Source organism: Cladophialophora immunda, assembly GCF_000835495.1.
Source record: "Cladophialophora immunda strain CBS 83496 unplaced genomic scaffold supercont1.8, whole genome shotgun sequence".
NCBI classification, from domain to species: domain Eukaryota; kingdom Fungi; phylum Ascomycota; class Eurotiomycetes; order Chaetothyriales; family Herpotrichiellaceae; genus Cladophialophora; species Cladophialophora immunda.
The window spans coordinates 708,772-722,767 of NW_015622548.1; the positions used below are offsets into that span (position 1 = coordinate 708,772).

Sequence of the window (13,996 nt, forward strand, 5' to 3'; positions counted from 1 at the left end):
GCACTGACATTGATACAGCTTGTGAACCATTCGTGTAAACGACAATGTTATGGTGATCGCTCTTCTCATAGAATCAACAGCTTCCTACCGTAAACATGAAGTAGTCTATGCTTCGTTATGCGTCCAAGATCCTTGTGCCGTCTCAGATTCGAAATAGTCAAGCCAGGCTTCACCGTTCTTCCGATCTGGGTGGTTTGCGTCCAAGGTCCGCCGTCGAACCTCAACCACTCGACGCGCCGTGTGTATCGCGGCTTGTCGATCTCCCAGATCCCAGTAAAAGATAGAAAGCAGGAGCTCCGATGCTACTCGATCAGGATGATCCTCCGCCAGTGTCCGCCGTTGTAGCATGACCACCTGCTCCAATAGCGGCACTGCCTTCTTGTCTTGTCCGTTTGCGTGATATGCTCTTGCAAGGTTGTGCTGAGCCGCCAGTCGATGAGGATTGTCCTCCGTTAGTGTCTTCTCTTCAATCTCAACCACCTGCTCCGACAGCGACACTGCCTCCCTGACTTGTCGGTTTGCGTGATACGCTCTTGCTAGGTCATGTTGGGCCATGAGTCTATCAGGATGATCCTCTGGTAGTGTCTGCTCTTGAATCTCAACCACCTGCTCCAACAGCGACACTGCCTCCCTAACTTGTCGGTTTGCGTGATATGCTCTTTCTAGGTCATGTTGGGCCGTGAGTCGATCAGGATGATCCTCTGGTAGTGTCTGCTCTCGTGTCATGACTAGCTCCTCCAACAGTGGCACTGCCTCTTTGACTTCGCCTAAGTTGAGGAGGCTCTGCCCGTAGACTTCGTATATCTTCAGCCACTGTCGGTCAACACACCTCCGATCAAAGCCAAGCCCAGTCATCAGCAGTTCCATGAAGTTAAATACTCGCTTATCATCCCCCGTTCGAATCATCTCATTCGCACATTTCAGCAGTATACGAACAATCATGAGAGAAGGACCGGATAAAAACTTTGTCCTGGGGCTCCGCGATACCAATGCGTGCATGTGAGGCTGGAGTTGCCACTGGTGTTGCGACCATAAGCGCGTGTCCTGAAGGGATATAGCCACTAAACATCCCGCGCGTATCCGCGATGCATATTTTCGCCCCCGATCGAGCCATAACTGCACGCAGACATGGATCAATGGATGCATGGACACATTTATTCTCCCACTGTCATAAGTGTCTGTCGTGATGTGAGAGAAAGCCCGGAGGAGATTGAGGGCCTCAGTAAGCCGAAACGAGTCCCAGTTAGGACTATCGGGTGAAATGAGTGCGGGCAGATGAGAGACATGCCACGGTGATAGGCGATTCAAATCTTGTTCATCATCGTCATCTCTATCATCCGACAATATCGTTTGTGCTCCTTTCCATCCAGCTTCGAGGAGCAGCAGCGGCAGTGGCGTGGATGCCAGTCTGCCCAAGACACTTAACAGTTCTAAAGCATCACTAGCCGATTCAGTGTTCATCGACTGGAGGACTCCAGCCGAGACTTCAAAGGTCGTATAGACGTGCTCGTATGGAAACCCACTCCGGGATAGCCGAGCTGTCGTCAATCGATGTTCTTGATACACTATTGGGTAATCCTTCAACGCACAGTAACCTTGAGACACACAGGCTCCTGCTTGAATGAGGGCGAGAGGGTGTGACTCGAGTAGAGAGGCTACGAGGTTGGCTTCAGCCTGGAATAGTTGATGTCGATCACTGGGTATTCGAGCCGCACGGAGCAGCAGTTCTTGAGCTTCAGTCATCAGTAAACTCTCTAGATTGATAAATTTGCTGGTAGCATAACGTGGGTTTTCGGGAAACCGGGACGTTAGTAACACCACACCGAGTGGGCCCGAGGGAAAGTATTGTTCGTAATCGACATCAGGATCATCGGCGTTGGCCATCACCAATAACCATGGCTCGTTCAAACCGGCAAGGCCGCGAGGGGTATCTCTCCAAGTCTTCACTGTGATGTCAAGTCGGCTCGCAATACTTAAGAAACCGTTTTCCGCCAAAGCAGTGGTTCTGACATCGACCCAGAATACGCCCCAGAATCTATGGGACTTAGTGACCAAGATTTCAAGGAGCACGAGACGTTGGACTCACAATTGACGAGTGCAGCGGGCGAGCTGCAGGCATATCTCGCTTTTACCCTGGCCATCTATACCGGAGATCACAATTCTACATTGCCGGGAAGGCGAGAGATCCTCTACAGCCTCGCGGACAATGACTTCGAGCTCGGCCAGAATCTCTTCTCAACCAGTAAATAACGTGCTGGCTGGACGAGTAATGGTCCAATGGACAGGATAGGATGCTGAGGGATGTTCTAGATGCCTGTTAGTCATGGATTGTTGGATAAGCGACAAGACAGGAACCCCATGGAGGATACAAGGATGAAAGCAGCTCATCATCATGAACATGTTCACATTGCTGTACTGTTTCTTGATTTTCATCCCGACTTCCAACATCTCCACGTATCGAACGGTAGTTAACTTACGAGAAACTTCCGTCCCCTCCAGAGCAGGACTTGTGCTGCTTACTTCTCGAGGCGATAACATATATAGCAGCTCTTTCATGTAGGCGGCCGCGGTGGCTGCGGCATACGGCATCCACCTCTTGTTCTTGTGTGAGTCTGCATAATCACAAATGCCTCGAATGGCCAAGCAGGGAAAGGAGTCCATCAATCCAGCGACCTCCGTCTCAACACAAACAATGCTCGGATTGGTCATCTCTAACATATCCCGTTCGACCGCGTTTTTGAGCACGCGGTTTACCGAAGCGATGGTACCGTAGTGAACGACCGGATCGGTGCTGGGTCGTGCAGACCGCTTCACAGCGCGTGAAGAGTCGCAGTCGAGACAGTCCTCGCCTCCGTGGTGATCATAGGATGACTCGAACAACTGGTCACTTTCCGCACCAGGATGTATGTATTTATCCTTTAATTTGGGATATTTTTTCAGCATTTGCAATAGGTAGACGGGCACTTTACTGTCTTTCTGTTGGTGGTCAGCCATCAGGTGGAACACTGCAGCGCGCAAAAGCAGCGGGGGCTCGTCTAGTCTACCCGTCCCCTGGAATCCATACTGTCTTCGTTCCTAGGTCATAATGTATCACGCTTCCCGGTGTCTTGGACGGCATGCTGACCACAACGTCGCCCAGTCGAACATCGACATTGGGGAGATTCGGCACACCAGCGTCAATTCCAACTGACAGACCAAATCGGACCGATGGGAAATCCTTGATGAGTTGCATCATCGCCACAGCCGCGTCGTTATTTTCAGTTTCAGGGAGTAGGGCGATTACGACGCTATGTCTTCCTATTCTCCCCAAGATATAGCTGTTTCGGTCGCGCGGCCTGGGTAGCTTCAAGTGGATCTCGTCGAGTAACGCTCGGATCGGGGCTAGTTCCAATTCCGTGGAACAAATACAAGCCAGCCTGTAGTCGTGGGGTAAGAAAGGCCCATTCAGCCTTAAGGAATGACTTTCGTCCGGCAACGCCTCAGGAAACTGCAATGCGTCTCGATGTAGGTTCTTCGTCTCTGCATAGTTATCCTGGTTGCTGAGTGAAGGGACATCTGCAGAATATGGGTCACTCGTGTTGCTCGACTGAATTCTGTTGGCATTGTCAACAACCCAGGCTTGAGTTCTCGTAGAGTTATCAACCAGGTCATGGCGTCTGAGCGCTGGAACCATTTCCAGAAGATCTGAATCTGCAAGACCGGCATCTGTGTGATGTGAAACATGCAGATAGCCCGACGGCCACGATCGGTCCTCGATTGCTGAAACGTCGGTCTGATTCTGGCCAGATTCGTCTTCAGGCTTACCCGGTTCGGTCTCAGGCAAGCTTCTCAAAGCAAAGCCGTGAATGCATTGCCCGAGATGTTCCAAAAAGGACTTTGTCTGAGGCTCAAACTGCACATCTCTGTCCTTTTGCAACTGCCAATCCTTGTCGCATATGGAGCATACGGGACATCTATCCAGTGTCGGCGTCGCATTCCGACGACACATATGGACAAAACCTGTCAAGGATTCCTTTGTCACGGCGTCGGAATGACTACTCTGGACGTGGTCGAGGAAGGTGCGATCTTCGCCGGGATTTGAGGAAAAGGGACAAAATAGGCAGGTCCATCCAACGGGCTGCTGGTGGTCCTTTGAGAGAACATGCATTTTCCACGCGCCAAATGTATTGAAGAAAGGATGGTTCTGGGGACAATTCGGTACGTAGCATGTATAGGGCTGAAGGTCTTCGGAGAGATGTTTCCTGCATCATCAGCTGAACTGTTTGTCTATAATATGGTACAAGGGACCTACCTCCACTGACTGAGATCGTCAGCTTCGCCTCTCAAAGGTATCAAACAGTAAGGGCATTTGGTCTTATCTTTCGGAGGTTTAGGGTAATCGGCACGAATGGCGATTTTCGTTGCGGCGACACCGGGAGATGTCAACCGCATGTCTTTCTCCAGGGATTTTGTGGCTACGTAATCTGATGCCTGGTTAGTGGTGCCGGTAGAATGCTGGGATCGATCTGGCATCGCTTGTTCGTCCGTGAAAGTTTCTAATGAGTTCTCGAGTTGCTTCTCGCTTCTAGTTGGGGGATTCGACGGCCGGGCGGGTGACGATGACGATCTGACCTGAACACGTTCAGCCTGAGGATAGGAAGGCTTTTGCACTTGTTCGGATCGCAATTGCTCTTGCCGACCTTTGTAGAACAGGAATCGGTCAGTGCGTTTGATATTGGCGAGGAGGAGTATTTGCTGTTCAGGACGCAGAGGGGCTTTCTCTCCCTCTAATTGTTCAACAGTGGAGGTGACATCAATCTCGTCGGCTTCAACTGGCGCAGGGCTCTGGGTCATCAAGGCATGCTCCCGTCGGGGAGCCTCAGAGACTCGCAGAATGAATTCAAGATGTGTAGAAAGCTCCGTGTAGTGATGCTTTCGCTTGTGGAAGGTTCGGTCCGCCCTTCTCACGCGAGAAGCCGTCCCGGCTCTTCTTATCACAATCTCCAGGTTAACAAGAATCTCGAGCAACTTTTCCACGGTATTCTTTGCTTCATCCAATGTTATGCCATCGCGTATTTCTATGCTTTGTTCGTCTGGAGACAAGGACTTGCTCCCATTTTGATGGTCCAGTGGTCCAGCGGGTTGTCGTTCGACCTCTTCTGCCAGCTCCCTACACTTTGTCGCCCATGCAGCAAGAGTGCTGAGAGCGCCAACAACCACCTTTTGGGCAGATATGTCTCGATCTAGGCGCCTATCGAGACTGTTCAGCTCGTTGGCAGAGGCGCCAATTCCGGAATCCCAGAGGTTGAAGTCGCTGGAGCGATTCTCCGCCCAGTGACCGTTCTGGAGGGATGCTTGACTTGCGCATTCTTGGAGTCTTTGTCGACATGCTTGGGTAGCCGCACGTATCGGGAACGGGCCGCCTGTGATATCCTTTGTTGCTCTCCTAGGAATCCTTTCTGTCATCCTGTGGTGAACCCTCCGTTGGGCTTGAGATCGTGATTCCAAGCCGACGGCTGCCGGCTTGAACATCTCAAAGTTCAGGTCCGCCTCGTGGGGGCCGTAAGTGCGGGGCCCACTAGCCTCACTAGCCGCACATGCGGGGCACTAGAGCCTCATCATCGTCCTGGCCTTTGTCTTATATATATATACACCCGCCATGCTCGTCGCATCCCATCAGCTTGACATCAGCCATGAGCGATGATTCTTCTGAAGGGGAGTGGGTCGATATCGACGGGGAATACGATGAGCTTATAGCCACTACCGCAGGTGAAATCGCCGAGGTAGGGCAGCAATGCATTCCTCAGCCTGGCGGTTTGCGCAAGGCTTTCCTCCTCATAGGGAACAGCACAAATCTTTTTTAACTTGAGCACATTCATCAAGGCTGCAACAGTTGAGGAGCAAGTCAGAGGCTATATCTGAGATGAAACATGTGGCCGCTGAAACTCTGGTCAGTATTGATCTGAGATCTAGACAAAATCTTCGCGGAGGCTGATATCCTAAGTTTAGGGTTGGGAGGGGACATCCCACAACGAAGCTCAAGGTCTGCGGAATTTCTCACGACAAATGACTTCAGATCCAGCATGTCCATCGAGTCAAACAGCGATCCAAAACATTGCAGACTATCTTTCTCTCCACAACACGTCGTCTCAGCATGTCTCGCAACCGCTCGAAGATCTCTCAAAACGCCGTTGGGCAAAGAGATTCGATCTGGAAGAATACTCCAAGCCAGTCACTACAGCGTTACACGACACCTTCTACAAAACTGCCTATTTACCTTGCACATGTGCAAGGAACGACAGACCCGTCTGCCTGTCAGAGGCGTATCTTTGCGCGTTGCGTCTGGAAGGGAATCCGCACGTTCCGGGAGACGACAACTATTTTTTCTTTGACTCGGTCATTGCTCGCAAGAATGACGAGAGTTACCGGTGGACACCTATACAGTTTCAGCTACCCAGGTTAGTCGATGTACATAAAGAGTCTGCAGTCTACAACTAAATATGCTGCAGGAGGACTAAAGAGAGAACCCGAGAAGATCTCCCTCCCGGCCCCCCTGACATCGAGAACGAGACATCAAAACGTCAAGACTCATTGGGAGTGCTGAACGACTTTTGTACAATCTTAGGATGGAACATAACGTGCTTCCGCATTTACATCACTAAGACCGGTGCAACCCAACACTTTTGCCATGGTGTGGAAGAGGTCTTCTCAACTATCTTCCCGGAGAAAGGAAGACCGTTATTCCTTTTCACGGCGCTAAAGGAAGGCAAATTGTCGGCCAGACACAAGATTTTTCTTGCATTCATCATATCGAAAGCATTCTGGCAGTACTATGATTCAGATTGGATGAATGTGGAATGGAGCGTCGAAACAATACAACTCCTGCAAACAAGCAACCCCGAATCCGAGACACCGTTTCTCAAGATCAAGTCGACTACATCTGACGGCTTGATGAAACGCAAGCTCGAGTCGCAGAATACATCAGAGGGGATACCTCAGCTACACCGCTATCCTTACATCCTCAATCTGGGCCTTCTCTTAGTCCAACTGGGCTCGATTACTCCTGAAACAACAATATTCGCTGAGATGACAACAAATTCGACTGGGGCCGAGAACAACGACATCTGCGTATCCTGCTGCACAAAAATCTCTGAAGATAATGTATGGCCTACAATCGAGATTCCGGCCAAACATAAACTGAGATACCGTCACATCGTTGAAGAATGCCTCCCGACGCCATCAGAAATCCCCAAAGCCCTGTTCGATGTGCAGCTTGATGCAGCCGGGAGACGAGCGGCACTGAGAGACTATGTTGTCCGCCCTTTGTTCGAGCTGTTCCAAGACATGTCGAATCCAGACACGAAAGAATTTCAGCCACCACGGGTGACACTGTCCCACAGGCTCCCTGTATTACAGGCTGAAGATGTGGCCAACAAGGCCTCCAAAAACCCCAGGTTCGATATGTCAAATCTCCGGTCTCGAATTTTCTGGCTAACAGCCGTTGTAGTGATTTGGCGTGGGATTGGCTCAACAATATTACCCACTCCTGGTTGCATAACCACATCTCTTCTCAGATCACAAAATTCAAAAGGCCAAAGATCGCTATCATAGACACTGGCTTTGACGGCCAGGCGCGCTTTGTGGATCGGAAGCTGATGCTGCGACTGAACATGGTTCCCACAGCGGAGATGAAGTACAACTGGAAAGACTTTTGGGAATGCGAGGTCGAGCCCCAAGACAACGACGGGCACGGGACATCGATGCTTTCGCTCCTTCACCGCATGGCACCCTTTGCAGATGTGTGTGTGGCACGCATCGCAGGTAAAGACGAAGACATGAGAAGGGATCCAGAAAAGACAAGCGATAACCTGGCAAAGGTAATACTGCATCAGTGGCAATCTCATACCCTGTAACCTCATCGCTGATGCGACTGTCACAGGCCATCCTCTGGGCTGTTGAGGAGCAAGAAGCGGATATCGTGTCTCTGTCTCTCGGCTGGGAACAGGAGCAACAAGTCGACCGACATCGGGTCATCAGTAATGCCATTTCCCACGCACTCTCGCACCGCAACCAGAATCTCCTGATTTTCGCCGCGGCGTCCAACCGGGGCGGGAGCAAGCGCGAGCTGTTCCCGGCCAAACACCCCACGATTTTTTCCATCCGGGGAACAAATACCAGGGGGGAGCACGAAGAATTCAACCCTTCTCTTCCCAAACGTGGAGAAAAGGTGTTTGGCACGCTGGGCCTCGAGGTCCCAGCTTCGAACCGAGGGAGGCCGAAACCACATTACAGCCACCGAAGCGGGACGTCGGTGGCGACGGCCATCGCGGCCGGGTTTGCTGCGATCATCATTGGCTACATCAACATCCACGACAACGAGGGGCGGTGGGACAACATTCGGATGTATGAAGGGTTCCAAAACCTACTGTATAAGCTCTCGACGGAGCCGGAGGCGCGAAAGCGCTTTATATCGCTCGACAACCACTCAAAGGAGGAGGTAACGATTCGAATGACTTTGGCACATGCGCCGCCCTGATGCCAATCACCATAAGCCAATTCGGGCCCAGGGTCGGCGTCGAGCCCTTAGGGAGGCCCTTTTGGCAACCAGGGCCCATTCAGGTCGCCAAAGCGCCCACCATGGACGTTTTAAGAGTCGCCACTGTAAGGGATTGGGGGTATAGCACAAGTGTTCTTGAAACCTGGCTACGACATTATCATCCATGGTAAATTGCACCACTACGCTAAGGGTCCTTCTGAGCAGAGAAGCGAATACAGTACTCCATACCTCGTCCAACGCCATACATATAGATGGAGCTTTCAGTTCGCGTGCCGAGTTACAAAAGAGGAATGCGATATATGGACTTCAGAGCATTATCATTGGCGTGACAGATGCGGCGTGCTCAAACCCGAGTTGTACGGCGAAGCAAAACGGGGGTTCCAGTTGATTAGCTCGGTCTACTCTACGGCTCCCAACAGACAGCCACCAGCCCAAGGTCAAGCAGTAGTCCCGCGGCCATGGGGCAACTCGACAAGGCCGGGGTTCAACCGTGCAAGCGATACCCCTCGGGCCACGGATGACCGCCCAGACACCCAGCAACCGGTCCTCTTCCCGCTGAACCATGACTTTCTTCACACGCACAGCCGGGCCGTCAAGACCATCGAAGCATTTCGACCGCCATGGTCCCTGATATCTTGCCAAAGAGTGCATATGCATGTGTCACGTGCCACAACAGGAAGGTGTGTATCCTGCTCAGTCAATGTGGTCTAAGCTCAAAGAGGTCTCCGGTAGGTTCGATGCGTGATCGATGGGGATGGTCCCAGTTGCAGGGCATGTCGGAATGCGAACATTGAATGCATGTAGGCGTCGTCCCGTGCTCGATGCCGGCCCATGGCTAACGCACAGCCAGACCACGTTCGCGCAAGAAGCGGAAATGCAGTACTGTTGCCTCGACAGCTCAAAATCATCGCAGAACGTCGAGATCCCCTCCAAGCCCAGCTGACGTCTCGAGGATCGAGCGCGCAGCTGCGCCCCAACCGTCCAATTTCTCGCACAGTGTTCGAATACTTGTCGACCAGTCGACAACGCATACACCAATCGCCTACACTGCTGTTGCTGACGAACCCCTGAATCAGCGCTCGGGACTGCAGACTGCCACTCCGCCACGATGGACTCAATCCGGACCAGAAGCGTTCTTTAGCTGGACTGCTCCTCTTCCCGCTCGACATGTGACCTCAAATGGTGAACTGGACCAACCTTTCAACCCTTTGGCAACAGAATCACAGGTCCCAAGCTATGGTTTCGAGGTGCCGCCAAGAAGTGTACGACAGGATCTAACCAACGGCTTCCTCGAATACTGCAATCCATGGTTGCCAATCGTGGAGCACGCTGACCTTGCAAATCTCGCGCGCATCGAGCAGCAGTCAGCGTCGATGCTTCTCGCACAAGCGCTTTGGTTTGCGGCGAGTTGCATCGACCCATCTTCGACCGCACCCAGCCAATTTTACCAACGAGCCAGAGCACTCTTCTGGTCGTGCGGCGAGACCGATCCGTTTGTCGCCGTCAAGGCGGCGTTGATGCTAATGTCGCACGATTGGCAAGGTCCAGGACACGTTACGTTTGACAGCAGCGAGCTTTGGCTTCACGTGGCCGTCACCATGGCATACAGAATCAAGCTGCACAGGGATCCTCCTCCCGGTTCGAAAAGTGGCATACGTCGCCGACTGTGGTGGACCATTGTTGCACAAGATTCCTTGATGTCTTTGTTATACGCCAGACCTCGAGCTGTCAATCTCATGGACTCTGATGTCCGAGCACTAGACGACGTTGATTTCGTCGACAGCCAAGCCGATCCGGCTGCCTTCAGCTTGTACATGGACATCTGCAAGGTCCTGGGCGATCTGGTCGAGTGCTACCGGCGCGGATTTATGAGCAACGTGCATAGATCCAGTCTCGAGAACAGCCTTCATCTCTGGCGCCTTCGGCTGTGTCAGTACGAAAGCGTCGATGCCGACCGGGACATCTCTCAGGCAACAGATCAGAGCCTGGTCTTTCGCCAGTTGAAGCTGCCTTATTTGACGGCTCTAGTGCTGTTTTCTAAGAGCCAGCGCACTCCATCAACTCTGAAGTGCTCCTCTGCATCGAACCTACGGATTTCAGCGACCGCTTCGATCGCTGCTTCGCTGAGTGCCGGGATCTTTAAGAGCATTCTGGAACACGACGAGATCCAATATCTCGGACCGGTGTTCACCATCTACGCATACTCAGCAAGCATGGCGCTCCTCCGACTCTGGGCCTACCCCAAGCTGTGGCAAGCCGCTCAGCCAGATCTGCAGACATTACGAGAGGCGTTGCTGAGTCTTGCGAGACACGATTCCGAGATGGCTGACGCGGCAAAGGCTTTGGACAATGCAGTTGAATCCCTGAAAACAACACGGCAGCATCGTCCTGCTGATCTGCCGCGTGTATCCGACCAGGCACTGTGTCTCAAACTCCTTGAGACCATGTCACCGGCGGGTTGCCAGCTGTGGAGCCACATTGCAGAGCTCGTTGACGACTCGAGGTCCATGGGTGCAGAACGGACGCTCAATTCACTGGCAGGTGGAGAAGCGAGGGCTGAGAACGCGACCGTCTCCCAGTCACAGCGCGCTGATTGCTTTCCAGATTGCTTACTGTCGAGCCATGAATTCGCCTATCACCAGTTTGAAGACTGGATCCTTCACGATGGCTGAATACGAATGCAATGAGACGGAAAACAATCTCTTGTTACGCGCTGACTTTTATTTCTGGTCAAAGCTTACTCTTCCCTTTCGACTTCTGGAGGTTTCTGAGTCTGACTTTCTCAAACTGTTTCTGCGGGATCCCGGCGACGCTTCGTGCCATCCCCTCGAACACCTCCTCCACATTCCGCGCGTGTAGATCGTGCCTTTGCCTGCCTCTGATCAACGCTTTGATCCGCAGCATGCTCTCCCCGTTGAGATGGTCGCCGAACCCGTCCGTGATCTCGTCGAGCACGGCCCGCTCGAACGCCCCGTCGTCGCCGCCGTCCGTCTCGAAGACGCGGTCGACGAAGCCGCAGCTCAGCAGCTCGTCCGCGCCGAGTCTGCGGCCCTGGATCAAGGCCTTGTTGGCCTTGCCGATCCCCATGCGCTCCACGAACGCCGCACTCGCGCCTCCCTCAGCCACCAGGCCCAGGCTGGCGAACGGCGTCTGCAGATACGTGTGCGGTGTCGCGTAGATGAAGTCGGAGTAGGCGATCATCGCGGCGGACATGCCGATGACCGGCCCGTTGAGCGCCGTCACCAGGATCTTGGGGTGCATGTAGAAGGCCCTTGCTAGGTTGAGATTCGCGGCCACCGTGTAGGTCAAGAAATGTCGATACAGATCCGTGCCTGGTGGTTGCGTGCGTGACACGGATACATCGGCGCCTCTACAGGGTCGCTGGTCAGTCTCTTGAGTTTTGGACCCAGGATCCGAGCGCAGACCCATCGGTAATAAAGTGATGATCGAAGTAACTATTTCCCACTTACGCAGAGAAGAACCGCCCTCGCCCGATCAGCAAGGTGACCAGGATTTCATCTCGGGCCGCGACCTCGTAGAGAAAAGTCGCCAGCTGGTAGTACAGGTCTTTCGTCAAGGCATTCAACTTCCCCGGGTTGTCGAGAGTGATGACGGCCAAAGTGTTGCGATACTCCAGTGTCACTTTGTCGTCCCGGGTCATGTTGCTGGCCATGGTGAGCGGACGTGCAAATTCCCATGCGCCCCAGCGTGCCTAACGAGTCTTCGACCGTATATCGTCGCCCTCGCGATGTGATGGAGGGCGGAGTATAGATAATCCGTGCGCGTCGGAGATCTGGGGAGGGGTACGAGGTGGGAGTCCTGCGTAGATGGAGAAGAGTGCCCGGGGCCCCAGCTCGATTGGCCCCACAAATTGCCGAAGCACCGAAGCACCGAACTTCCAAACAGTTCGCCTCCACAGCAATACTCGGTTCCGGCTAACAGAAAACGCCGAACGTTTCGTCACGGGTGAGATCGATCTACGAATGCAATGCCTATACGGAAACATGGCCTTGTTTGCTTTGCACTAGGCTGTACTGTACATTGTGCCTCCTCGGTGGACAAAAGTCGAGGTGTCAAGACTTGTCCCACAGACCTCTCTGCTTGAACATTCACAACACCGGACTCAAAAACTATCATTTCAACATCTGCAGCTGCTCTGGTCAAAGTATTGCACGAATCCGACATGGCTGAAGCAGCGAACATCGACCGCTCGCAGTGTGTGCCGCAGCATTGCGGCGACCACGTTCTGCCCAACAGTCCGCTCTTTGGCAAATTGATACGGCACGCCCGACGCGGCCGAGTGGCTCTGCGGGACCGGGGTCTGGGCGTTGAGAAGACCTATGGGGAGTTGCTCGACGCGGTGCTGGCCTTCCGCAAGGTCGTTGAGGCGTCTTTGTCGCCCGACACCCGCGCGAGGCTCCGCCGCGGCGACGAGGTCTACATCGGAGTCCTGGCCGCCGGCGGCCTCGAGTTCACCGTGGCGATCCTCGCGGTTCTGGCGCTGGGCGCCGCGGCCGTGCCGATGTGTAAGTGAGCAAGCAGGCGAGCAACCAGCGAGCGAGCGAGCCGAGCCCGTCGGCACTACCCTTCTGCTGACGGTTCTAGTCCCGACCGCCCCCGTCAACGAGCTCGTCTACTTCATCACCAAGTCGCAGCAGGTCGCCGTGCTCGCGAGCTCTGCCACGACGGACACGGCCCAGCGTGCAGCCCAACAAGCCGGTAACGTCCTCACCATCGACATCCTGTCCAACCTGCCCGAGTCCCCGAGATTCCGGGCATTAGACATGGCCATGTCTTCGGATCCCCCCCAGGACGACCGCGCCCCGGGAATCGTCATTTTCACGTCGGGCACCACGGGCCGTCCGAAGGCCGTCGTCCACCGCCGGACGTACACCCACGAGACGGCGACCTCCATCGGCGAGGGCTACGACGTCGACCATCGCGACGTGCTCCTGCACCTGTTGCCCGTCCACCACACCACGGGGCTGGGCACGTCCTTCTTCCCCTTCCTGTGCGCCGGCGCGTGCATCGAGTTCCGCGGGGGCGGCGGCGGCTTCGACGCGGCGTGGGTGTGGGACCGGTTCGCGCAGGGCGGGCTGACCGTCTTCTCCGCCGTGCCGACCATCTTCATGCGGCTGAAGTGGGATTTCGAGCGCCGCATCGCCAAGCTGGCCCCCGAGGAGGTGGCCCGGTACGTCGCGGCGGCGAACCGGTTCCGGGTGCTGCTGTGCGGGTCGAGCGCGCTGCAGGACCACGTGCAACGATTCTGGACCGAGCTGAGGGCCGGCACGCCGATCCTCACGCGCTACGGCGCGACCGAATTCCCCGGCTGTCTGAAGGTGCCGCTCGATGCGGACCACCAGGCGCTGCCGAAGGGGTGCGTCGGCCTGCCCGTGCCGGGCGTGGAGCTGAAGCTGTCCGAGAGTAACGAAGGGGAACTGCTCGTCAAGTCGCCCTACA

The 13,996-nt window shown here is 54.2% G+C and overlaps 2 protein-coding genes across 2 annotated transcripts; one reads left to right on the plus strand and one right to left on the minus strand.

Annotated features, from left to right (window-relative positions):
- Positions 1–105: 105 nt before the first annotated feature.
- PV07_12307 (uncharacterized protein) lies at positions 106–5,445 on the minus strand (the record flags this gene model as incomplete). Its single annotated transcript, XM_016399824.1, has 5 exons — positions 106–2,035; positions 2,087–2,231; positions 2,478–2,976; positions 3,065–4,241; positions 4,292–5,445. 5 exons carry the CDS (start codon positions 5,443–5,445, stop codon positions 106–108), a joined length of 4,905 nt encoding a protein of 1,634 aa, XP_016242636.1.
- A 227-nt stretch (positions 5,446–5,672) lies between these two features.
- Positions 5,673–11,208, plus strand: PV07_12308 (uncharacterized protein; the record flags this gene model as incomplete). The annotated part of the gene is made up of 6 exons (XM_016399825.1): positions 5,673–5,762; positions 5,989–6,437; positions 6,489–7,433; positions 7,487–7,856; positions 7,919–8,382; positions 9,387–11,208. The coding sequence occupies 6 exons, from the start codon at positions 5,673–5,675 to the stop codon at positions 11,206–11,208; spliced, it is 4,140 nt and encodes a 1,379-aa protein (XP_016242637.1).
- Between the last annotated feature and the right edge of the window lie 2,788 nt (positions 11,209–13,996).